The sequence below is a fragment of the Ranitomeya imitator genome, chromosome 10 (assembly GCF_032444005.1).
Source record: "Ranitomeya imitator isolate aRanImi1 chromosome 10, aRanImi1.pri, whole genome shotgun sequence".
Lineage (NCBI taxonomy): Eukaryota > Metazoa > Chordata > Amphibia > Anura > Dendrobatidae > Ranitomeya > Ranitomeya imitator.
Genome location: NC_091291.1, coordinates 28,920,627 through 28,945,957, shown reverse-complemented (window position 1 = coordinate 28,945,957; position 25,331 = coordinate 28,920,627). Strand labels below are relative to the sequence as shown.

The following is a 25,331-nucleotide window of genomic DNA, read 5'->3' as shown; positions in this document are numbered from 1 at the left end:
ATATGGAGGCTATGTGGGGCTCACACTGTATATGGAGGCTATGTGGGGCTCACACTGTATATGGAGGCTATGTAGGGTTCACACTGTATATGGAGGCTATGTAGGGTTCACACTGTATATGGAGGCTATGTGGGGCTCACACTGTATATGGAGGCTATGTGGGGCTCACACTGTATATGGAGGCTATGTGGGGCTCACACTGTATATGGAGGCTATGTGGGGCACACACTGTATATGGAGGCTATGTAGGGTTCACACTGTATATGGAGGCTATGTGGGGCTCACACTGTATATGGAGGCTATGTGGGGCTCACACTGTATATGGAGGCTATGTAGGGTTCACACTGTATATGGAGGCTATGTGGGGCTCACACTGTATATGGAGGCTATGTGGGGCTCACACTGTATATGGAGGCAATGTGGGGCTAACACTGTATATGGAGGCTATGTGGGGCTCACACTGTATATGGAGGCTATGTAGGGTTCACACTGTATATGGAGGCTATGTGGGGCTCACACTGTATATGGAGGCTATGTGGGGCTCACACTGTATATGGAGGCTATGTAGGGTTCACACTGTATATGGAGGCTATGTGGGGCTCACACTGTATATGGAGGCTGTGTGGGGCTCACACTGTATATGGAGGCTATGTAGGGTTCACACTGTATATGGAGGCTATGTGGGGCTCACACTGTATATGGAGGCTATGTGGGGCTCACACTGTATATGGAGGCTATGTGGGGCTCACACTGTATATGGAGTCCATGTGGGGCTCACACTGTATATGGAGGCTATGTGGGGCTCACACTGTATATGGAGGCTATGTAGGGTTCACACTGTATATGGAGGCTATGTGGGGCTCACACTGTATATGGAGGCTATGTGGGGCTCACACTGTATATGTAGGCTATGTGGGGCTCACACTGTATATGGAGGCTATGTGGGCTAACACTGTATATGGAGGCTATGTGGGGGCTCACACTGTATATGGAGGCTATGTGGGGCTCACACTGTATATGGAGTCTATGTGGGGCTCACACTGTATATGGAGGCTATGTGGGGCTCACACTGTATATAGGAGGATATGTGGGGCTCACACTGTATATGGAGGCTATGTGGGGTTCACACTGTATATAGGAGGATATATGGGGCTCACACTGTATATGGAGGCTATGTGGGGTTCACACTGTATATAGGAGGATATGTGGGGCTAACACTGTATATGGAGGCTATGCGGGGCTCACACTGTATATGGAGGCTATGTGGGGCTAACACTGTATATGGTAGCTATGTGGGGCTCACACTGTATATGGAGGATATGTGGGGTTCACACTGTATATGGAGGCTATGTGGTGCTCACACTGTATATGGAGGCTATGTAGGGTTCACACTGTATATGGAGGCTATGTGGGGCTCACACTGTATATGGAGGGTATGTGGCGGTCACACTGTATATGGAGGCTATGTGGTGCTCACACTGTATATGGAGGCTATGTGGGGCTCACACTGTATATGGAGGCTATGTGGGACTCACACTGTATATGGAGGCTATGTGGGGTTCACACTGTATATGGAGGCTATGTGGGGCTCACACTGTATATGGAGTCTATGTGGGGCTCACACTGTATATGTAGGCTATGTGGGGCTCACACTGTATATGGAGGCTATGTGGGGCTCACACTGTATATGGAGGCTGTGTGGGGCTCACACTGTATATGGAGGCTGTGTGGGGCTCACACTGTATATGGAGGCTATGTGGGGTTCACACTGTATATGGAGGCTATGTGGGGCTCACACTGTATATGGAGGCTATGTGGGGCTCACACTGTATATGGAGGCTATGTGGGGCTCACACTGTATATGGAGGCTATGTGGGCTAACACTGTACATGGAGGCTATGTGAGGGCTCACACTGTATATGGAGGCTATGTGGGGCTCACACTGTATATGGAGTCTATGTGGGGCTCACACTGTATATGGAGGCTATGTGGGGCTCACACTGTATATGTAGGCTATGTGGGGCTCACACTGTATATGGAGGCTATGTGGGGCTCACACTGTATATGGGGCTATGTGAAGGCTCATATTGTTTATCGAGAGGTTATGTGGGGCTCATACTGTATATAGGAGGCTATGTTGGCGCTCTTACGGTATATAGGGGCTGTGTGTGGTCTCATGCTGTATATAGGAGGCTATGTGGGGCTCATACGGTACATAGGGGTCTCTGTCTAGACTCATAAGGTACTGTATATAGGAGGAAGCGCCATGGAAAAATAGCATCATAGTAATAAAGTCAGCATACTAAATTCTGCTCAATATTAAGTGATACAATTAATATTAATATAAATCATTATCATTAACTAGATGGTGGTCCGATTCTAACGCATCGGGTATTCTAGAATATGCATGTCCTCGTAGTATATTGCCCAGCCACATAATATATTGGCCAGCCACGTAGTATATTGCCCAGCCACGTAGTATATTGCCCAGCCACGTAGAATATTGCCCAGCCACGTACTATATTGCCCAGCCACTTAGTATATTGCCCAGCCACATACTATATTGCCCAGCCACGTAGTATATTGCCCAGTCACGTAGTATATTGGCCAGCCACGTAGTATATTAGCCAGCCACGTAGTATATTGCCCAGCCACGTAATATACAGCACAGAGCCACATAATATATTGCACAGCCACGTAGTATATTGCCCAGCCACGTAGTATATTGTCCAGCCACGTAATATACAGCACAGAGCCACATAGTATATTGCACAGCCACGTAGTATATTGCCCAGCCATGTACTATATTGCCCAGCCTTGTGATGTGGAATCTCCCCATGTGTTGCATATGATCCACCCCACGTACCGTCAGCTGCTCCGTGTGGGCATATTGTGTTACACTGTGTGCGTATCTCCCTTATGTTCATCTTTTACCTGTTTGTTAACATTTTTATTGTTGTAATAAACTATTTTTGATATTTTGGACTAAAAGACTGCTTAGGTGCTTCTTTTTTGTGTCCAGCCACATAGTATATTGCACAGCGATGTAGTATATTGCCCAGCCATGTAGTATATTGCCCAGTCACGTAGTATATTGCCCAGTCACGTAGTATATTGCCCAGTCACGTAGTATATTGCCCAGTCACGTAGTATATTGCCCAGTCACTTAGTATATTGCACAGCCACGTAATATACAGCACAGAGCCACGTAGTATATTGCACAGCGGCGTTGTATATTGCCTAGCCACGTAGTATATTGCCCAGCCACGTAGTATAATGCACAGCGACGTAGTATATTGCCCAGCCACGTAGTATATTGTCCAGCCACGTAGTATATTGCACAGCGATGTAGTATATTGCCCAGCCATGTAGTATATTGCCCAGCCACATAGTATATTGCCCAGTCACGTAGTATATTGCCCAGTCACGTAGTATATTGCCCAGTCACATAGTATATTGCCCAGCCACGTAATATACAGCACAGAGCCACAAAGTATATTGTCCAGCCACGTAGTATATTGCACAGCGACGTAGTATATTGCCCAGCCATGTAGTATATTGCCCAGCCATGTAGTATATTGCCCAGCCACATAATATACAGCACAGAGCCACATAGTATATTGCACAGCGACGTAGTATATTGCCAAGTCACGTAGTATATTGCCCAGCCATGTAGTATATTGCCCAGCCACGTAGTATATTGCCAAGTCACGTAGTATATTGCCCAGCCACGTAGTATATTGCCCAGCCACGTAGTATATTGCTCAGCCACGTAGTATATTGCCCAGTCACGTAGTATATTGCCCAGCCACGTAGTATATTGCCCAGCCACGTAGTATATTGCCCAGCCACGTAGTATATTGCCCAGCCACGTAGTATATTGCACAGCCACGTAGTATACAGCACAGAGCCACGTAGTATATTGCCCAGTCACGTAGTATACAGCACAGACACGTAGTATATTGCCCAGCCACGTAGTATATTGCACAGCCACGTAGTATATTGCCCAGCCACGTAGTATATTGCCCAGCCACGTAGTATATTGCACAGCCACGTAGTATATTGCCCAGCCACGTAGTATATTGCCCAGCCACGTAGTATATTGCTCAGCCACGTAGTATATTGCCCAGCCACGTAGTATATTGCCCAGCCACGTAGTATATTGCACAGCCACGTAGTATACAGCACAGAGCCACGTAGTATATTGCCCAGTCACGTAGTATACAGCACAGACACGTAGTATATTGCCCAGCCACGTAGTATATTGCACAGCCACGTAGTATATTGCACAGCCACGTAGTATATTGCCCAGCCACGTAGTATATTGCCCAGCCACGTAGTATATTGCACAGCCACGTATTATACAGCACAGAGCCACGTAGTATATTGCCCAGTCACGTAGTATACAGCACAGACACGTAGTATATTGCCCAGCTAGGTAGTATATTGCCCAGTCATGTATGTAACAGGTTAAAAAATAAAAAAGAAACATATTCACCATCCGAAGAGCCCGTTGTAGTTCCGGCGCCTGTGTGCGGTGTCCGGTCCCAGGACTGGTATGAGCGCAGGACCTTCCATGACGTCGCAGTCACATGACCATGATGTCATGGAAGGTCCTTCTCCCATAGCATCTTTGGAAGCGGAACCTGCCGCTTGCAGTGCCGAGGAGAGGACGCGACGGCGGAAGGTGAGAATAAGGTTTTTTTTTTTTTTACTATTATTATTTTTAACATTAGATCGTTTTACTATTGATGCTGCATATGCAGCATCAATAGTAAAAAGTTTGGGACACACAGGGTTAATAGCGGCGGTAACGGAGTGCGTTACCCGCGGCATAACACGGTCCGTTTCCGCCGGCATTAACCCTGTGTTAGCGGTGACCGGAGGGGACTATGCGGGCGACAGGCACTGACTGCGGGGAGTAAGGAGCGGCCATTTTCTTCCGGACTGTGCCCGTCGCTGATTGGTCGCGGCAGCCATGACAGGCAGCTGGTGAGACCAATCAGTGAATGAATAACCGTGACAGACAGAAGGACAGACAGACAGACGGAAGTGACCCTTAGACAATTATATAATAGATATGTTAATATTATTATTAAGCAGAATTACTTTCAGCATATTGGTTTGGCCATCTACAACAGTTACAGCCTCTAAAAACAAGCTAAAAATGTTTTTTTTCCCTGTAAAATTGGTTTATGAAGCTTATTGAAATTCAAAATGATCTGAAGAAGCATCAGTTATGATTCCATCGTTTAGTGCCTTCTTGTGTAAACTATGATGTTCTCTCTTCTTAGGTAAATGGGCAGAATGTGGTGAAGGTGGGTCATCGGCAGGTGGTTAATATGATTCGGCAAGGAGGAAACAACTTAATGGTAAAAGTTGTAATGGTAACTCGGAACCCAGAAATGGAGGATGCCATGCGAAAAAAAGGTACAAATGACCATATGGTTAGTTCATGTTTAATACCAACACCCAAGTTTTTACTGCATAGTAACGGCGTGAAATGGTTATGTGGGTCATCAGCCACATCAGAAATATCGATGAGTATATTATGGCGGTGTGATATTATTTCTCAGAACAGATTACTGTATATTGCAGGGGTGTCAAACTGTATTCCTCAAGGGCCGCAAACAGGTCATGTTTTCAGGATTTCCTTGTATTGCACAGGTGATAATTTAATCACCTGCAAAGAATGATTCCAGCACCTTGTTCAATGCTAAGGAAATCCTGAAAACATGACCTGTTTGCGGCCCTTGAGGAATGCAGTTTGACACCACTGGTATATTGTACAAGATAAAAAAAAATGGCTGCTTTCTTCCAAAAACAACTTCACCCCATCCACAGGCTGGAAGTGGTGTTGTAGCACAGCTATATTGACTTAAATCTCGAGAATGAGGTCTCACACTGTGATGAATAAGGAGGTGGCTGCGCATGCGGCACTCTCTTTTTTGTCTTGTTTGGGCATTCCAAAAATTGCATTAATTTTACACATGTTGCTTTCTCCTCCATACAGACCCAAAGTAAGGGTAGAATTCTATTAGTTTCCAACATGGTTAGAGATGTAGCTGGTCCAGAGACTGCTGGGTAGTAGGACATAGAAGCTGAGTGACATATAGTCTTACCCAAGCACTCAGAACTAGAGATGGTGAAAATTGATTCGCAGGACCTGGTCTAGCGGCTATTGGACAAGAGCCTCGAGAACCTCCTGTCACCTACCGGCATTCTTGGCTCTTCTTTTGAGTAACCAGGCTGATGCGACATCACATGTGTCATGCCGCAACATTGACCTCTCGTCAGGCTGGTTAATCATGAAAAGAACCGTGGATATTGTGAGGTAGGAGGCAACTCTCAGGTTCCAATATCGTAGCAACCGAGTACCAACATGGTGGTGGACCAGGTCCTTCCAAATAATTCAGACCAATGGCCAAATAACTAGAGGTCTCATTATCACTTTATCAACATGGAAAGTAACTCAACAACCCTGACCTAAATGTTAAGGAAAATTTAATCAGTTGTTACATTTTGGGGCTAAAGCAGTTTAAAAGTATACTTGTATATTAACAGACGTCCTTCTCCTTCTAAACGATTCCAGTGCCCCAGCAAACCAAGCGTGTCACTCCACCCGCAATATCGCTGCGTTCCAAATCCATGACTTCAGAACTGGAGGAAATGGGTAAGTGTCGTTACATCGTTGTATGGCTGCTCCTTGGTTGCCTTGCATGAAAAGAGTCATACTTGTGGTCATCATACATGCATGTATACTTGCATGGCCCATGCTGGAGATAAACCAAAAAATTGTTTAAAAAAAATAGGACTGGATTATTGTCATGTAGGAACATGATTTGGTCTTTTGTGACAACTTTTGAGTGTCGTATGGAGGCAATAGAAGAACAAAGATTTTTGTTGGCCAAACCTAGTGTTTCTTGGAGGACTCGCTGTTGAACTAATATCCATGAAGTCTGTAAACCTTGATTTGAGGGATGTTTTGGTGACAATGTTAAATTGGATTTTTTTCTTTAGCATTTTATTGGGGTTGATAGATTTTAGGAGAGCCATCTGATCCATGTGTTTGACGATCCTTAATAAATTGTGACCCAGACCTTTTTTACACTGGTTATTTATGCATGAGGACCTCAGGTTAGATTATGACTCACTCTTAAATTTGGGGTTTTATTCCATACAACCACCCAAAAATTTTCAAATGAGAAAAGTTAAGGCCAAGGCTTCTTGTCCGTTCATTCTGGTTGAGATTCATCATGCAATACAAGGTGACTCCGAATTTACATTGGAGACAAGTCAACACCATTTTGGGTCTATTACTCTGATAATCATAGTTAGTAATCCCACCACATGGTAGCATCAACTGTTCTATGGCAACTCCAGAGGAGCTGAGATGAGATTTAAATCCACCGTATTCTACAATCTCAAGACAATATGTAGCCTCGGCCTTATGTTTGAAGTATTGCTATCTCATAGTTGCCATCTTTTTGTGATGCAAACCTGAGAGTACAACACATGAGGCATGCCCTGTTTTTTCAGGCCACATTCCTTCCACTCTTTTCCGTGACCCGTTTATTAATCCTCAAATGTGAGTTTGAGTGTCAGGGTTCCTTCAAAGAATGGAATATTCCAATCTTAAGTTCAGGGAGGTTTCCAGAATCTTCAGCAAAGCTCAGTACAATTGACAACCTTTTTGGGAGTCTGGTAGTTTTCCATTGTTACAGAAAATCCTGGACATTTTGGGAAATACATATTTTTTTAAAGGGGTCGTCCGGTCAGAATTCTGTGATGGCACACTTATGAATCCCCCAACGCACACACTCTGCGCTGCAGGGATTCGCCAGTTTTAGACCCAGGACAAGAGGGTATGTATAAGTTATACATTCTCCCGGCTAGTGGGCGCAGCCTCGCTCTCCATACACTTGTATGGAGCAAGGCCGCATCCTGTAGTGGGCCACGCCAACCTGACAGCCACGTCCCTCGAAGGGGGTTGTTGTCAGCTCTATACAAGTGTCTTGAGCGAGGCTGCGCTCACTGGCCGGGAGTATGTATAACACATACATACCCTCCGGTGAGGGTGACAGGTCTGAAATCAGCGAATCCCCGCAGCACACAGTGTGTGTGCTGGGGGATTCATAAGTCTTATCAGTTTTGACTGGACAATCCCTTTAAGGAATGTAGATATAAGGCAGTAGAGGTAGAGGTCACAATTAAGGTCCCCATTCAAATTAGACTAATGTTTGCAATCTTATGTGCGTGTGGGCTCCAACTCTTCCATGACAGATGGTGTCGGGGAACATGAGGATCCACTATGTATAATTTTGAACTGTCGAACCTTTTGGTTGTTGGTGAGATAAGCCACCACCAGAGGAGTTTGATAGTGACCCTCTCGTAAAGAACATAGGACCACATAGCTGAGTTAAGCGTTGAGTTGGCCAAACCACTTGAGTCCTCCATTAAAATTATACTGACATCTGCCAAAACCACCGACGATCTGATGCGTGTGGGGACCCCAAATCTCCCTTGACAGATGGGGATCCGCCATGTCTGTTTTTGGACTGCCAGTCTTTTAGTTATTGGAAAGACAAACCACCACCAGATTAGTTTAGCAGTGACTTTCTCGTAGAGAACATAGCACCACTTAGCAGGGTTAGGGGTCGAGAGGGATAATCGTTGGCCAAGCAATTAGCTGAACCATTGTTTGCCATCTTTTGTGTACAGTGCCCCTTTGTCCTTGGTGCCTGAAGGAGCCCAATGACTCCTGTGCCACATAGAAAGACACCATTGTGATAAATGACTCATGGTAGGTTAGTGGGTCCAGATATAATTTTTTCTTTTGGGTCCATGGGTTTTTAAATTACATTTTTGGGCATCTTGTGTGTCGGAGTGTTCTTCTTGCTCCTATGGTTTGATTTTTATTTCGGCAAGCATAATTTGTGATAGAATCCTTGCATTACATAAAAGAAGCCGCACAGATGGTTTTATAGGAGTGAAAACACAACGTTGCCTCTTGCGGGTCTCTGTATGTAGGCTTTCTATGTGTCATGCCTGCTCTCCAGGACACAGCCGAGTACTCTTCAGAATACTATGTTCCAGTGCCGCCTCCAGGGTAAATCTGGCATGAACTGCTACAGTCTTCCCATTGTTCTCATTAGCCAGAAAAAAAGCATGTTCTGAATTGGGGGCTAGTATTCAACTTTGCTCGTTCTGTTTTTTATTTTGCATTTTATTTTTTACAATTAAGATATTTAAAATGTTATCTCGTGAAAAGAAACTATCATGAAGATTTTGATTTGTCCTAGATTTCCTCTAATATATCCTAACCAGAAGCTGCTGATTTTGTGGTTAGCTATTTATTTTAGATTCCTCAATTTCTGGACATGTGCTAAAATTTTCTAAACATATTTAACATTCTTTTCCAATCTTGAATAAGTTATGCAAAAAAAAATAGAATGATATCACTTTTTATTAATGTTAATATTAATGTAAAAAAAAATCACTATTTGCGTTTTTTTTTCAATTCATTTTTCCTTTTTGCCTTACATGTCCTTTGATTTCAAAATTTGAATTCTTCAAATTTGGTTCCTGATTTTTGCACAAAAATTGCTCTTTGTTTTCCTCTTCTATTTTTTGCTCCTTTATAAGATAAAAAGTCTCATGTACTGCTAAAATGTTAAAAAAAAATTGAGGAACATTTACAGGTATAGATAGGTAGAATTATTCCAGATGGGGGAGGAGACTATTGAACATTTGCAAAACATTTTTTTGACTTTTTAAAAATTTTAAATTGATGACATCTGAAAAACAAAAAAATATCCCCACATTAGTAAACATTTAAAAAAAAGCAAAAAAAAGTGAACATTTATAAAAATAAACTTCATGGCACAAAGTAAAAGAAGCCAAATTGTGCAAATCAAAAACAGGCTAAAAACGGCTAAAACTAGACAAAAAAAAAACAAAATTAGAAATGAAAAATGAATTGGGCTCTCACTGTCTAAACTCCAAATTGTTAAGAAGGTTGTTTGCTTGTCCTACTAGTGGGTTCCTCAGTCCCCAATTGCGGACTGTGGAGAGACTCAGCAGCTATGTGTTTAAATTCCCTGCAGCACTCCGACAGGAGAGATGAAGTATTACACCTTATTAAAATCACTGGTCTGTCTATGGACTGTATAGCGTTTCTAGTTCTTCCAGGGAGAGAGAAGGTCTTAGTAGTTGTACTCTTCTCTGGCTAATAAAAGAGGGGTACAAAACAAGTCCTTTATAAAATATTTTTTATTCTGTCCAAAAATCTTTAAAGGCAGGTAGTATTCAGGTAGAGAAACTAATTCCAGGGATGTGTCACTTGCTCAGCAGCTTGATGTAGTTTCAATACAATCAGTGCATTATCAGCAAGAGATTACCGCTGCAGAACTAGGTGCCACGTGCCAGACAGTCCAGCTAGTCTGTGTAACCACGCCCCCACTACTGATTGGCAGCTGGCTGACAGTGTACACAGGAAGCTACCAATCAAGGGTGTGGGCGGGGTTTTACACAACTCAGTAGTCTGACAGCTGCTACATCTACAGGAGAGAAAACAGGAATTTTATCAAAACTGCAGCAAGCAGCCCAGTAAATGACACATCGCTGGAATCCGGCTTTCTGTCCCTACATCATGCTGCTGTCAAATTCCATAGCAAAAACCTGCAGACAGATTCCCTTTAAGCTGATACTGTACAAGATAGACATCACCCAAGCCCACTGATAGTAAGGATTGTCTCAATGATCTGACTATGGAAAGCTTGAATTCAACATGCAAAGCTTTATTGGGCCATAATATAAAGACTGTGGGCAATATATATACTGTATATATATATATATATTATTTACTATATGATACTCCACTGTAGGACGAGTCAAAATCGATGATAGTTTCTCTTCCAGATGTATGATAAAGAGACGTGTTAACAATGGGTCATTTTCTCTCCTTCTCTTTCCTCCCTTGTTTCTTTCGATGGTTATATTCCCATTTTCATTGCACACGTGCCTCCATGTTGCTGATCTCCGCTATCTTCTGTATGTTTTTCCTTTTTTTTTCCCCGCTCTTCTCATGTCGTGTCATGTTCTCCTCCATTTTATTAAATGTTAAGTGGAAAAAGGTACATCCTTGAAATTTATAATTGCTGGATAATTAAATGCGTCTAATTTGCTCTGCATTATCTACGCCGCGGTCCGGAGTTGTGTAATGTGATTAGGTTCTAGTGGCATGGGTAATATGAGTCAGCAGGGCTCTGTGATAACATTGGGAACCGCGGCCTTTATGATCTGTGAATATTAGGAAAATAATAGGGTCTTTTGTACGATTCGGCTTGACGGAGCTGAAAGCCAGTCCTGATGCCGCCTGGTTTTACGGGCAGTTAGCAGTCTAAATTACTCCAATCTGGTGAGTACAGAGAATCACTGTCAGCAGAAAATGCCTATAGCTGGGAATAGTACACCTGGCTGCGTGCATGGTGCGCTCGGCTGCATGGTACACATGGCGGCATGCATGGTGCGCTCGGCTGCATGGTACACCTGGCTGCATGCATGGTGCGCTCGGCTGCGTGGTACACATGGCGGCATGCATGGTGCGCGCGGCTGCATGGTACACCTGGCTGCATGCATGGTGCGCTCGGCTGCGTGGTACACATGGCGGCATGCATGGTGCGCTCGGCTGCATGGTACACCTGGCTGCATGCATGGTGCGCTCGGCTGCGTGGTACACATGGCGGCATGCATGGTGCGCGCGGCTGCATGGTACACATGGCTGCATGCATGGTGCGCTCGGCTGCGTGGTACACATGGCGGCATGCATGGTGCGCTCGGCTGCGTGGTACACATGGCTGCATGCATGGTGCGCTCGGCTGCGTGGTACACATGGCTGCGTGCATGGTGCGCTCGGCTGCGTGGTACGCTCAGGGCCCCGGCTGCATACATGGCGCCCTTGGCTGTATGGTGTACTCGACTGCATACATGGTGCGCTCAGCTGCGTGGTGTATGTGGATGAATGCATGGTGTGCTTGGCTGCGTGGTGTACCCGTCTGACTGCATGGTGCACTCTGCTGCGTGGTTCATCTGTCTGCATGCATGGTGCACTCTGCTGCGTGGTACGCTCAGGGCCCCGGCAGCATACATGGCGCCCTTGGCTGCATGGTGTACCCGACTGCATTCATGGTGCGCTCAGCTTCATGGTGTACCCGACTGCATTCATGGTGTGCTCAGCTGCATGGTGTACCCAACTGCATTCATGGTGTGCTCAGCTGCATGGTGTACCCGACTGCATTCATGGTGTGCTCAGCTGCATGGTGTACCCGACTGCATTCATGGTGTGCTCAGCTTCATGGTGTACCCGACTGCATTCATGGTGTGCTCAGCTGCATGGTGTACCCGACTGCATTCATGGTGTGCTCAGCTTCATGGTGTACCCGACTGCATTCATGGTGTGCTCAGCTGCATGGTGTACCTGACTGCATTCATGGTGTGCTCAGCTGCGTGGTGTACCTGACTGCATTCATGGTGTACTCAGCTGCATGGTGTACCTGACTGCATTCATGGTGTGCTCAGCTGCGTGGTGTACCTGACTGCATTCATGGTGTACTCAGCTGCATGGTGTACCTGACTGCATTCATGGTGTACTCAGCTGCATGGTGTACCCGACTGCATTCATGGTGTACTCAGCTGCATGGTGTACCTGACTGCATTCATGGTGTACTCAGCTGCATGGTGTACCCGACTGCATTCATGGTGCGCTCAGCTGCATGGTGTACCCGACTGCATTCATGGTGCGCTCAGCTTCATGGTGTACCCGACTGCATTCATGGTGTGCTCAGCTGCATGGTGTACCCGACTGCATTCATGGTGTGCTCAGCTTCATGGTGTACCCGACTGCATTCATGGTGTACTCAGCTGCATGGTGTACCTGACTGCATTCATGGTGTGCTCAGCTGCATGGTGTACCCGACTGCATTCATGGTGCGCTCAGCTGCGTGGTGTACCTAACTGCATTCATGGTGTGCTCAGCTGCATGGTGTACCCGACTGCATTCATGGTGCGCTCAGCTGCATGGTGTACCCGACTGCATTCATGGTGCGCTCAGCTGCGTGGTGTACCTGACTGCATTCATGGTGTGCTCAACTGCATGGTGTACCCGACTGCATTCATGGTGCGCTCAGCTGCATGATGTACCCGACTGCATTCATGGTGCGCTCAGCTGCGTGGTGTACCTGACTACATTCATGGTGTGCTCAGCTGCATGGTGTACCCGACTGCATTCATGGTGCGCTCAGCTGCATGATGTACCCGACTGCATTCATGGTGCGCTCAGCTGCGTGGTGTACCTGACTACATTCATGGTGTGCTCAGCTGCATGGTGTACCCGACTGCATTCATGGTGCGCTCAGCTGCATGATGTACCCGACTGCATTCATGGTGCGCTCAGCTGCGTGGTGTACCTGACTACATTCATGGTGTGCTCAGCTGCATGGTGTACCCGACTGCATTCATGGTGTGCTCAGCTGCATGATGTACCCGACTGCATTCATGGTGCGCTCAGCTGCGTGGTGTACCTGACTACATTCATGGTGTGCTCAGCTGCATGGTGTACCCGACTGCATTCATGGTGTGCTCAGCTGCATGATGTACCCGACTGCATTCATGGTGCGCTCAGCTGCGTGGTGTACCTGACTACATTCATGGTGTGCTCAGCTGCATGGTGTACCCGACTGCATTCATGGTGTGCTCAGCTGCATGATGTACCCGACTGCATTCATGGTGTGCTCAGCTGCATGATGTACCCGACTGCATTCATGGTGTGCTCAGCTGCGTGGTGTACCTGGCTACATTCATGGTGTGCTCAGCTGCATGGTGTACCCGACTGCATTCATGGTGCGCTCAGCTGCATGGTGTACCCGACTGCATTCATGGTGCGCTCAGCTGCGTGGTGTACCTGACTACATTCATGGTGTGCTCAGCTGCATGGTGTACCCGACTGCATTCATGGTGTGCTCAGCTGCATGATGTACCCGACTGCATTCATGGTGTGCTCAGCTGCATGATGTACCCGACTGCATTCATGGTGTGCTCAGCTGCGTGGTGTACCTGACTACATTCATGGTGTGCTCAGCTGCATGGTGTACCCGACTGCATTCATGGTGCGCTCAGCTGCATGGTGTACCCGACTGCATTCATGGTGTGCTCAGCTGCGTGGTGTACCTGACTACATTCATGGTGTGCTCAGCTGCATGGTGTACCCGACTGCATTCATGGTGTGCTCAGCTGCATGGTGTACCCGACTGCATTCATGGTGTGCTCAGCTGCATGATGTACCCGACTGCATTCATGGTGTGCTCAGCTGCGTGGTGTACCTGACTACATTCATGGTGTGCTCAGCTGCATGGTGTACCCGACTGCATTCATGGTGCGCTCAGCTGCATGGTGTACCCGACTGCATTCATGGTGCGCTCAGCTGCATGGTGTACCCGTCTGATTGCATAGTGCGGTCGGCTGCTTGCTGTACTTGGCTGTATGCATGGTGTCCTTTGCTGAGTGGTGTACCAGTCTGAATGCATGGTGCGCTCGGCTGCTTTGTTTACCTGGCTGAATGCATGGTGCACTCGACTGCATGGTACACCAGGTCCCTGGCTGCATACATGGCGCGCTTGGCTGCATAATACACCCAACTGCATGCCTGGTGCGCTCAGCTACATGCTGAACCTGGCTTCATGCATGATGTACCCTGCTGCATGCATGGGGCACTCGGCTGCATGGTGTACCAGTCTGAGTGCATGGTGGGCTCGGCTGCATGGTGTACATGTGTGAATGCATGGTGGGCTCGACTGTGTGGTGTACCAGTCTGAATGCATGGGGCACTCGGCTGCGTGGTGTACATGGGTGAAAACATGGTGCGCTCGACTGTGTGGTGTACAAGTCTGAATGCATGCTGCGCTTGGCTGCGTGGTGTACCCGGCTGAATGGATGGTGTACCTGGCTGCATGAATGGTGTATCTGGCTGAATGGATGGGTGTACCTGGCTGCTTGGTGTACCTTGCTAAATGGATGGTTTCCCTGGCTGAATGGATGGTGTACCTGGCTGCTTGGTGTACCTGGCTGAATGGATGGTTTGCTTGGCTGCCTGGTGTACCTGGCTGAATGCATAGTGTACCCGACTGCGTGATGCACCCGGATGCATGCATGGTGCACCTGGCTGAGTGTTCATGTGTTGTGCACAAGAGAGGGGAATAAGCATCTGCCAGACACCTTCAATGGACACTTATCTCCCCCTATGGAGGACCTATTACCGGGCCAAAATTGTCTGCTTTTGGTGTTACTTTATTCACGCTGCTCCCCTGAACATTAACAAAAAAGAAATATGGGCTACTTTTAATGGTTTTTACAAAAGGGGTATTGGTCATAGGATTCCAGGTTTTTAAGGGGCTTTTCTTTGGGCTGCCCTGCAAAATTACTCCATGCACGCTCGCCTTAGTAAACAGAGAGGCCAACCCGAAATCAATCACTTCATTGCAAAATAATCTTATGTATATTTACTATCTTGAAATTCTTCTGGAATCTAAAAGGCTTGTAAACAACCGATGGTCCCACAACTGTTTCTCCCGACACCTCCATACACGTGCATGATGAATTTTCAACGGGTGGGAAGGGGTAAACTGCTGCCAGACAATTCTTTCTTGAAGGAACCAGAATTTGGCATTGAAATCTATCTTGCCCAATCAGGAGGAATACACATTAGATCTACTGTATGGCCTATACAGCTGGAATTCGGTCAACATTGAGCTAAAGCAAAGGACCATCTTATGATTCTGCTCTTCTTTAAAGAGCATTTGCATCTTAAGGGCATCCTTTGATTAATGCAGTGAGCCTTTATATATGTGTATATATATAGATATATATATATCTATATATACGTATGTATATAGCTTCAGGGCTGAGTAATAACTACATAAACAAGCCGTAAAGACTAAAGAGCGATTTCAATAGTAATTGTCCCAGACACATTTTTCATGGTCCTTATTTGGAGCCACAATTCATTCCAACGCCCTACAAAACTGGAGGTTACATGATTCTTTTTGCTGGCAGTCATTATCCCCTTCATTAACATGAACGTACATCTTGGTCAAATGTACCATTTAGGGAAGAGTCTCATAATTCGGACGAGGATCACAGTGCAATGCACGGACTGGCCGGCTGCTCTCTCAACCTGAGTTTGACAGCCAGTGGTGCCACTAGGAATTTCAGAGCCCCATACTGGCAATTTTTTTTTGGCCCCCTTGAAGCTCCACCCCAGCTCTGCCTCCACCCCACGAACCTTTCATAGTCCCACCGCCCTTAGAAAAACTCCACCAGATCACATACATAGCCAGCAGCTTTTGTTTTGGCTAAAAGTTTTTTTTATGCCACTACCACGACAAGTTAGAATCTTTTGGCCAGGCCCTACTCTACTGTACCCTATTAAATATTTTTTAAAATATCTAATACTCTTTTTAGGTATATTTAAATGTATTTTTCTTTAAAGGAGTGAGTCACATAAATTGTTTAAAATGACAAATAATACCACATACATTGGACAACTACCGCCACACCATGGCCGGACCACATATTACTACCACATAGTGACCGAATAATACCACCTATAAGGGATAAATACCGCCACATCATGACCAGACCACATATTACCACCACATAGTTACCGAATAATACCACATACTGTACAAGGAACAAATACCACCACACCATGACCAGACTACATATTACCAACACATAGTGACCAAATAATACCACATACAAGGAATAAATACCACCAATCCATGACCAGACCACAAATTACCATCACACAATGACTGAATTATACCACATACAAGGAACAAATACCACCACACCGTGACCAGACCACATATTACCACCACATAGTGACTGAATACTACAATACCGATCATTTATAAAAAGCCACAATACTAATATTATCATAAGTTCCATTATACACAGTAACTCTGTACATAGTATACAGTGAATAGTGTAAGCGTATGGGTAATACAGTGATCACGGTGACATTATACACAGGAGCTCTGTTTATAGTGTCAGTGTACAGGTAATACAGTGATTGCCAGTAACATTATACACAGGAGCTCTGGTATGTAGTGTAGAGGTACTACAGAGATTACCAGTGACATTATACAGAGGAACTCTGCATTTAGTGTATAGTGTACAGGTAATATATTAATCACCAGTGACATTTAAAACAGAAGCTCTGTATATACTATATAGTGCATAGGTGACATATTGACTCACCAGTGACGTCTCTAGTTGAAGTCTTTTATCTTCGCTTTTCTTCTTCATCCAGCACAGACCACCATTACTTCTTCAAACCAGGACTCATCTCTGCAGAAAATAACAGTTATCTAGATCACCGCTTGCAGAGCATATTTCTTAATGTATTCCCAACCTCTACACTACATCAGATGAAGAGCGACATAGTGCCACCCTGCACAGTAACAGAACCAGCCCCCATTGATAACAATATCCTCAAAAATAAAATGCATCACTGCAGTAATAATATCCATTAATTAGCCCCTACAGTAATAATATTCTCCATCCTGGCCCCTTGTGTCTCATTCCTGTCACCAACCATATGTTCTCCCATCCTGCTCCCATGTGTCCCCATTCTACTCACATCTGATGTCTCCATCCTGCCCCATCTGATGTCTCCAGCCTGCCCCATCTGACATCTCCATCCTGCTCCATCTTTCGTCTTCATCCTGCCCGATGTGTCTCATGATCCTGCCCCATGTGTCCCATGATCCTGCTGCATGTGTCCCATGATTCTGCCTCATCTTTCTCTGTCCTTTTTCCAATGATCCTGCCTCATCAGTCTCCATCCTGACCCATATGTCCCATGATCTTGCCCTATCTGTCCCATGATCCTGCCCCATCTGTCCTATGATCCTTCCCTAAGTGTCCCATGATCCTGCCTCATATGTCTCCATCCTATCCCATCTGTCCCATGATCCTGACCCATGTATCTCATGATCCTGCCCATTGTGTCCCATGATCCTCCCCATGATCTTACCCCATGTGTCCCATGATCCTGCCCCATGTGTCCCATGATCCTGCCCCATGTGTCCCATGATCTTTCCCTATCTGTCCCATGATTCTGCCTTTTCTTACTCTATCCTGCCTCATGATCCTGCTTCATCGGTCTCCATCCTGCCCCATCTGTCCCATGTGTCCCATGATCCTTCCCCATGTGTTCCATGATCCTGCCCCATGTGTCCCATGATCATGCCCCATCGGTCCCATGATCCTGACTCCTCTTACTTCATCCTGCCCCATGATCCTGCCTTATCTGTCTCCATCCTGCCCCATCTGTCCCATGATCCGGCCCAATTGTCCAATGATCCTGCCCCATGTGTCCCATGGTCCTGCCTCATCTTTCTACATCCTGCCCCATGATCCTGCCTCATCTGTCTCCACCCTGCCCCATGTGTCCCATGATCCTGCCCCATGTGTTGCATGATCCTGTCCAATCTGTTCTATGATCCTGCCTCATGTGCCCTATGATCCTGCCTCATCTGTCTCCATCCTGCCCCATGTGTCCCATGATCCTGCCCCATGATCCTGCCTCGTCTGTATTCATCCTGCCCTATGTGTCCCATGATTCTGCCCCATGTGTCTCATGATCCTACCTCATGTGTCTCTTGATCCTGTCCCATGTGTCTCATGATCCTTCACCATGTGTCCCATGATCCTACCCTGTGTGTCCCATGATCCTGCCGCTGTGTCTCATGATCCTGCTCCATGTGTTCCATGATCCTGCCCCATTTGTCTCCATCTTGCCACATGTGTTCCATGATGCTGCAGCTGCTCCATCCTGTCCCATCTGTTCCATGATCCTGACCCATTTGTCCCATGATCCTGCCCCATTTGTCTCCATCTTGCCACATGTGTTCCATGATGCTGTGTCTGCCCCATCCTGCCCTATCTGTCCCGTGATCCTTAACCATCTGTCTCCATCCTGCCCCATGTGTCCCATGATGCTGTGGCTGCCCAATCCTGCTCCATGTGTCCCATGATCCTTCCCCATCTGTCCCATGATGCTGCCTCATCTGTGTACATATTGCGGCTTACCGCTTTTATCTGTCCCATGATCCTGCCTCATCTGTCTCCATCCTACCCCATGATCATGCCCCATGTGTCTCCATTTTGCCCCATGTGTCCCATGATCCTGCCCCATCTGTCTCCATCCTGCCCCATGTGTCCCATGATGCTGCGGCTGCCCATCCTGGACCATGTGTCCCATGATCCTTCCCCATTGTCCCATGATGCTGCCTCATCAGTGTACATATTGCGGCTTACGGCTTTCAGTAAAAATAATAAAACTTTCTCTTTACCTGGTTGCGATCCAGCGTTGTCATCTCCCCCATCCATGTGAGAAGCGGACTAGCCGACGCATGACAGTGACATCATATGCCGGCAACGTTAAAATATAACTCTTGATAAATAAAGTAAAATAAAGTAAAAACAGAAAAACCTGAGCAATTTATGGTCAAAACTGCCTCTTCGGTTGTACCAGATCACCCCCTGGGGGGGACATCATTATTGAAGCCCATCTCCCAGTTTGAGAAGCATGTTCCTTCCATAGATCCATTCATCTATCCATTGGAAGCCATTGATATAAGTCTATTGGGTATGGTTCAAACAAAAAGCAGCACACTGTATCGCTGTATTGTGTATGGTTGACTTATGAGCCAAAGTCTTCTCCATATGTCAAGAGTACTTCATGGGGAAGATCTGGTCATGGTCATTTTATTATAGGTGATGAGAAGGGACTTTGAAAATGAAGACAGCATGGTATATTTCTGTATTCACCACTAGAGAAATGTCATACCCTTAATGTCATATATCTAAGGATATAATTTATAAGATTGTTCTGAGTAGGTCCTACAAGATTTGAGGCTTTACGTTGTACCAATAATGGATTTTGCCAGCAAATTATATTCATCAGTCTTAAGTTTTTGAGAGTAGGCAATTTGAGCAAGTCATACATTGCTAATTCTCGCAAACCATCAGACACTTTCACCTCATGTTTTCTGGTAAGATACTTTATACTTTTGATGAGTAGCTGCAAGGATCCAGTGGAAGCAGCTGGAAGACCTTCAACCGAATATGTGTAAGTCCTGCCAATTCTGCTAATACTACTGGATACGGTGGGAAAGGCTGAGCATTGGAGTATGCTACTATAACTTGGACCAACAGTACAACTTTCAGGACAAGTTTTGGAGGTTCATTCGCTTCTTCCGTATGAGTGATGTTCCACCAAGACTTGAAGAAGGTAGAACATCTAACACTTGTCTGGAAAAGTTTCCAACTAAGTCTCAGTATAAAAAAAATACTCAGTTCAGCATAGTACATTTTCATAACTCAGATATGGATGTAATTAATTTTCCTAATACATGGGAGGGAATATATTGTTTTCACATTTTGAGGAATTTTTATTAATTTAGTAAGTATGCACTTACTATTTATCTGATGTTTTCTCTAGCGTCTCCTTGGAAAAAGAAAAATGGTGAGTAAGTTGAATTCTGTTATATTGACTTCTTTACACGTAAGAATAAATATTCATGAATGTAATTAAAGGGCCAATCTCATGGTTAATAAAACAGAGTTAAGGGTTTTTTTTTACTAGACATGGAATTAATTTCATCCTAGCTCCCCAATGCAAGTTTTAAAGGTACTCTGTACATTTTTTTTTTCCAAAATAATGCCTTACTTTCTGACATCACTTCCTGTTCTGTAGATGTTGGCTGAGGCTTAACTCTCCACCTTCACTCTGCGGGGAGCCCACTGCTTCTTTTTCTATGCTTCTTTATGCATTTGGATCACAGAGTAGGATGAATATCCAGAATCAGTAAGTAAATTCAAGAAGGAAGCCACAAAAACTCTTAGTATTACCAAAATTATGTGCAGATGCACAGTAGGAAGTTTGTGAGGAGCAGCTTCACTTCAGCTAATACCTACAGAGCAGGAAGTGATGTCATAGAACTTTTTGTTATTGCATTGAAACTTCTGTACATCCCAGTGACATTCAGCATTTTTACGTTTGTCTTGGACCTTAAGCACCGCAATGTATAGAGAGCCATGGAAACTTACATTTGGGAGAGCAGAGTATTATGACACTAGCAGCTTATTAATTAAAGGGAACCTGAAAGGTGCACAAACCAAGGGCAGCACGAGTCAGAGCCTAGTGGTATGATTGCACAATTGCAACTTTGAATATTTTTCTCTGAAATACGAGTTTCAGAAAAAAATTCTTTGAAGATCCAGCCAAGGTTTATAGGCAGAGACAAGATTAGTCCTGACCCCCCACTCCAATCAGCTTTACTCAGTGCCTCTACAAGTGATTGACAGGTCTTTACAGTGTGTGTACTAAGGGAAAGACCTTCCAATCATCTAGAGTGGTGCAGGGAGAAGATGGCCAGGGCTTGCATAGGATTAGTCTCATCTCTCACTCTAGTTTCCAGCCGGCTCTTGAAACCATATGTTCTCGGAATCTCTCGAGCATTTCAGAGAAGATATACCTGACTGCTATTGTCCCATGGTTTGGGCAGCATGAACCGAGTGGCAGATTCCCTTTAAGAATAACTTGTGGGAGTTTCACATTAGGTACACTAAAATCATCTTGCGGGTTTCAATTTCTTCCATCCAGTAAAGTTCTTTTTTTTAATACATATTGCAATACTAAAAAAAAGTTTTCAGCATATTGTAAATCTATCATTTACAACAGATGCTGATTTCGGCTCCCCCACTGATCCTATGAGAGAGCAAACCCTTAGCAAGCCTGTACATAGCACTGCAAATTCAGGATGTTGTGCTGTCCCCCTATGAAGCTTCCCAATGTGGCGCTACTACCAGCGCCCCTGCTCAGTGTCCCCTTCTCCTCCATACTCACCGCTCCAGCTGTGCGGCGTGGTCTTCCAGCATATCCCTCCTGCTTCCTGGTGTGTGTGCAACAGTTCCCGGTGGCGCACCTAGTACGTGCGTGCGATCTCCCCTGTTCTTAAAGGGTCAGCGCGTGCATGTACTAAATGCTCTCAGCTTGTTGCTGAGAGGCATTGAGTATAATATAGTGCACCTGCAAGATAGCTCCCTTCCATTTGCTGGGAGGCTTCTTGTATAAAAGACTCCCTTTCCTCTAGAGAGTCGCTAAGCAACATCTAGAGTCACTATTAAAGTGACTACTAGTGAGTTGTGAGGTCCCCTGGTCCCGGAGCCCCAGTGCCTGAACCTCATCCTCTTGTCCTGGATCGCCCAGCTATTGAACCTCGTCCCCTGGTCCTGAAGCGGTGAGAGCCTGAACCTTGTCCCCTGGTCCCCGATTGGCCAGTGCCTGAACCTCATCCCTTGTCCCCTGGTCCCAGATCGGCCAGTGCCTGAACCTCATCCCATGGTCCCAGAGCCCCAGTGCCTGAATCTTGTCCTCTGGTCCTGGAGCGGCCAGTGCCTGAACCTTGACCTCTGGTCCTGGATCGCCCAGCTATTGAACCTCGTCCCCTGGTCCTGAAGCGGCCAGAGCCTGAACCTTGTCCTCTGGTTCCCGATTGGCCAGTGCCTGAACCTCATCCCTTGTTCCCTGGTCCCAGATCAGCCAGTGCCTGAACCTCATCCCATGGTCCCAGAGTCCCAGTGCCTGAATCTTGTCCTCTGGTCCTGGAGCGGCCAGTGCCTGAACCTTGACCTCTGGTCCTGGATCGCCCAGCTATTGAACCTCGTCCCCTGGTCCTGAAGCGGCCAGAGCCTGAACCTTGTCCTCTGGTTCTCGATTGGCCAGTCAGTAACCGTTCTGTAGAGGTGCCAGGACTCACTAGTCTGAACGCAGACCTAGCCCTTATCAGTGACAGCATACCTGAACCCTGGGGTCAACAGCTGCCGTACTTTGCTCTGCCTGGGAATTGCACCTGGAGGCTACCAGCTGCACAAATCTGACCTCACCACTAGAGGCTCCAGTGAATACCTGCTTAGGTATGCTGCTTCCTGGGTAGGCTCGGCCATGTGTCAGGCTTAACACCCAATCAGTACAGTAAGACAAATTCAGCATTATAGTGTTTATTAGACCATTGAACCCCAGCCCAATTATTACCTATAGGAAAGTGAATAACCCCTATACCTAGCAACAGAGATGAGCAAATCTGCCAAAATTTGATTTAACAAATTTGATCCAATCGGTCTGCTTATTTGATTTTTAGTAAAATTGTTTGACACTAATTAAATTGCTGGTAAAAGCAATATATTCAACTTTGAGGTGTCTTCAGAGTCCAGAACATAATAAATTGTGGGAAATGAAGGTGTTATCAAATATTAAAAGATTATATTAACTTGTCTTAGACCCATCCCCTTACCTCTAAAATAAAAAATTTACATGTATGCTCACCTTTCCCCTCAACTATCCTGACTTTACAGCTCCTCACCGGATCCTTTGCTGGCTCGCTTTCTTCCTCTGACTCCAGTCATCTTATCTGTCTTCAGTCCTCTTCACTCTTCGGCACCTCTGATGCTAAATCGAGGTCACGCAGCAGCATGAGATGCATTGCCCCTCCACAATATGTCATCATTTGACCTCTACTTGGTGCCAAAGACTCCCAATATTGACGTCTAAAGAGAAGAAGACAAGACTTGAGCCAGGTGGAGAAAGTGAGCCAGCGGAGGACTGAACGGGGGTGGTGGCGTAAGGACCGGAGAGGGGCAGGGCGATTATAATGTTTTCTTTTTAATTTTTACCCCCTTTCCCAGTCTTAAAAAAAAAAAAACATCAAAAGGGCAACCAGTAGCTAATCAAATCACACAAAAAATGATGGGCTTTGGCAAATTTTCATTAAATTTCAAAGAAATTCAATTTACCTTTAATTCACAGCTGTGTAAGCAACTAGTCACCTATGAACTGGAATAAATTGTGTAGATTAACAGTTGGTTTACTTCAGGGGATTTTTACTTATTGGCAATCAGGTACTACTGAGGTACCTGGAACTGTATCTGTTTATGGGGAACACAAAGATGAATTTCTCTAGCACCTCTTTTTGGACCCATGATATTTATTGCCCACGGGCTGAAGAAATCTTAGCCCACCTCTGATCTCTAGAAATATAGATAAAAAGGAGCTGCCTATATGCAAAGCACCATTGTGACAGACACAAAGAATGGGCCATGTATTAATCTCTTGGTAAAGCTCCTGTATCATTTATACATCCCAGAAAATCTGTGTCACAAATTGAACTTTGCCAGTTTTTACACCCACGGTTCTGGAATGTATCCACTTTTATGGTTTTTTTTTGCTAATATTGATGTTCTGCTTTGATGTAAAAATTGGATTATTTGCATTTATCTGACAGCAGCCTCATGTATACGTGTTGTCTTATAGACCTGTCTTAGTCATCCCCTCATACTCCCCAGTTCCTACTGTTTCCGAGTAATTCTTTTTAGCTAGTCTACAAAGGCTACAACTCCAATTTGTTTCTAGTGTTTGATTGCAAAATAGTATAATTTGGGTCTATAAACTTAAAGTGGATGTGACCATATTTTGCCTCTTATTTTATTCTCACTGCTCACCTGAGTAATCAGTTTTTTGAATTTCTAAAATAAACCATATGGTACTAGAGATATGGACTTCTTAATTCAGTGCTAAACACCTCGAGGGCGGGGTCACAAGAAAATCATGCAGAGCAGCCAAAAGACACACCCCAGAGGATCCTCTGAGCTACGCCTCCTTTATTAACACCAAAAAAGTGTATGTCTCTGGAACCATATGCCAGATTTAAGAAAAACAAAAACCTACCTACTCAGAACAGCAGCGGCAATAGGATAAAACAAAAACTGGACACTTTTTACAACCTGACAGGCTTTACTATAAACCAATATGTAGTGATATGTGCAAAGACAGATACAAAATTCTATGTAGAATTTTACCTACTAGAAAGTTTCTCAACATTTACAGCTCAAAAGATTAAATTCTTTGGTTTCTCCCTCCTTCTCAGGTTCTTTCTGCTTCAGTAGTATACTCAAAGTTAGGCCATGTTCACACGTTGAGTATTTGGTCAGTATTTTACAACAGTATTTGTAAGCCAAGACCAGGAATGGGTGAAAAATACAGAAGTGGTGGCATCTTTCTATCATACTTTTCCTCCAGGAATGGGTAGTGGTGACATCTTTCTATCATACTTTTCCTCCAGGAATGGGTGAAAAATAGAGAAGTGGTGGCATCTTTCTATCATACTTTTTCTCCAGGAATGGGTGAAAAATAGAGAAGTGGTGACATC

The 25,331-nt window shown here is 45.3% G+C and overlaps 1 protein-coding gene across 1 annotated transcript in view; it reads left to right on the top strand.

The window, feature by feature from the left end:
- The window catches only part of SHANK1 (SH3 and multiple ankyrin repeat domains 1), a 502,441-nt gene that overhangs the window by 459,568 nt on the left and 17,542 nt on the right, over positions 1–25,331 (top strand). Inside the window, exons 17-19 of the mRNA XM_069742951.1 lie at positions 5,295–5,430; positions 6,593–6,673; positions 19,963–20,117. Coding sequence (XP_069599052.1) covers positions 5,295–5,430; positions 6,593–6,673; positions 19,963–20,117 — 372 coding nt within the window. The remainder of the gene's footprint in view (positions 1–5,294; positions 5,431–6,592; positions 6,674–19,962; positions 20,118–25,331) is intronic.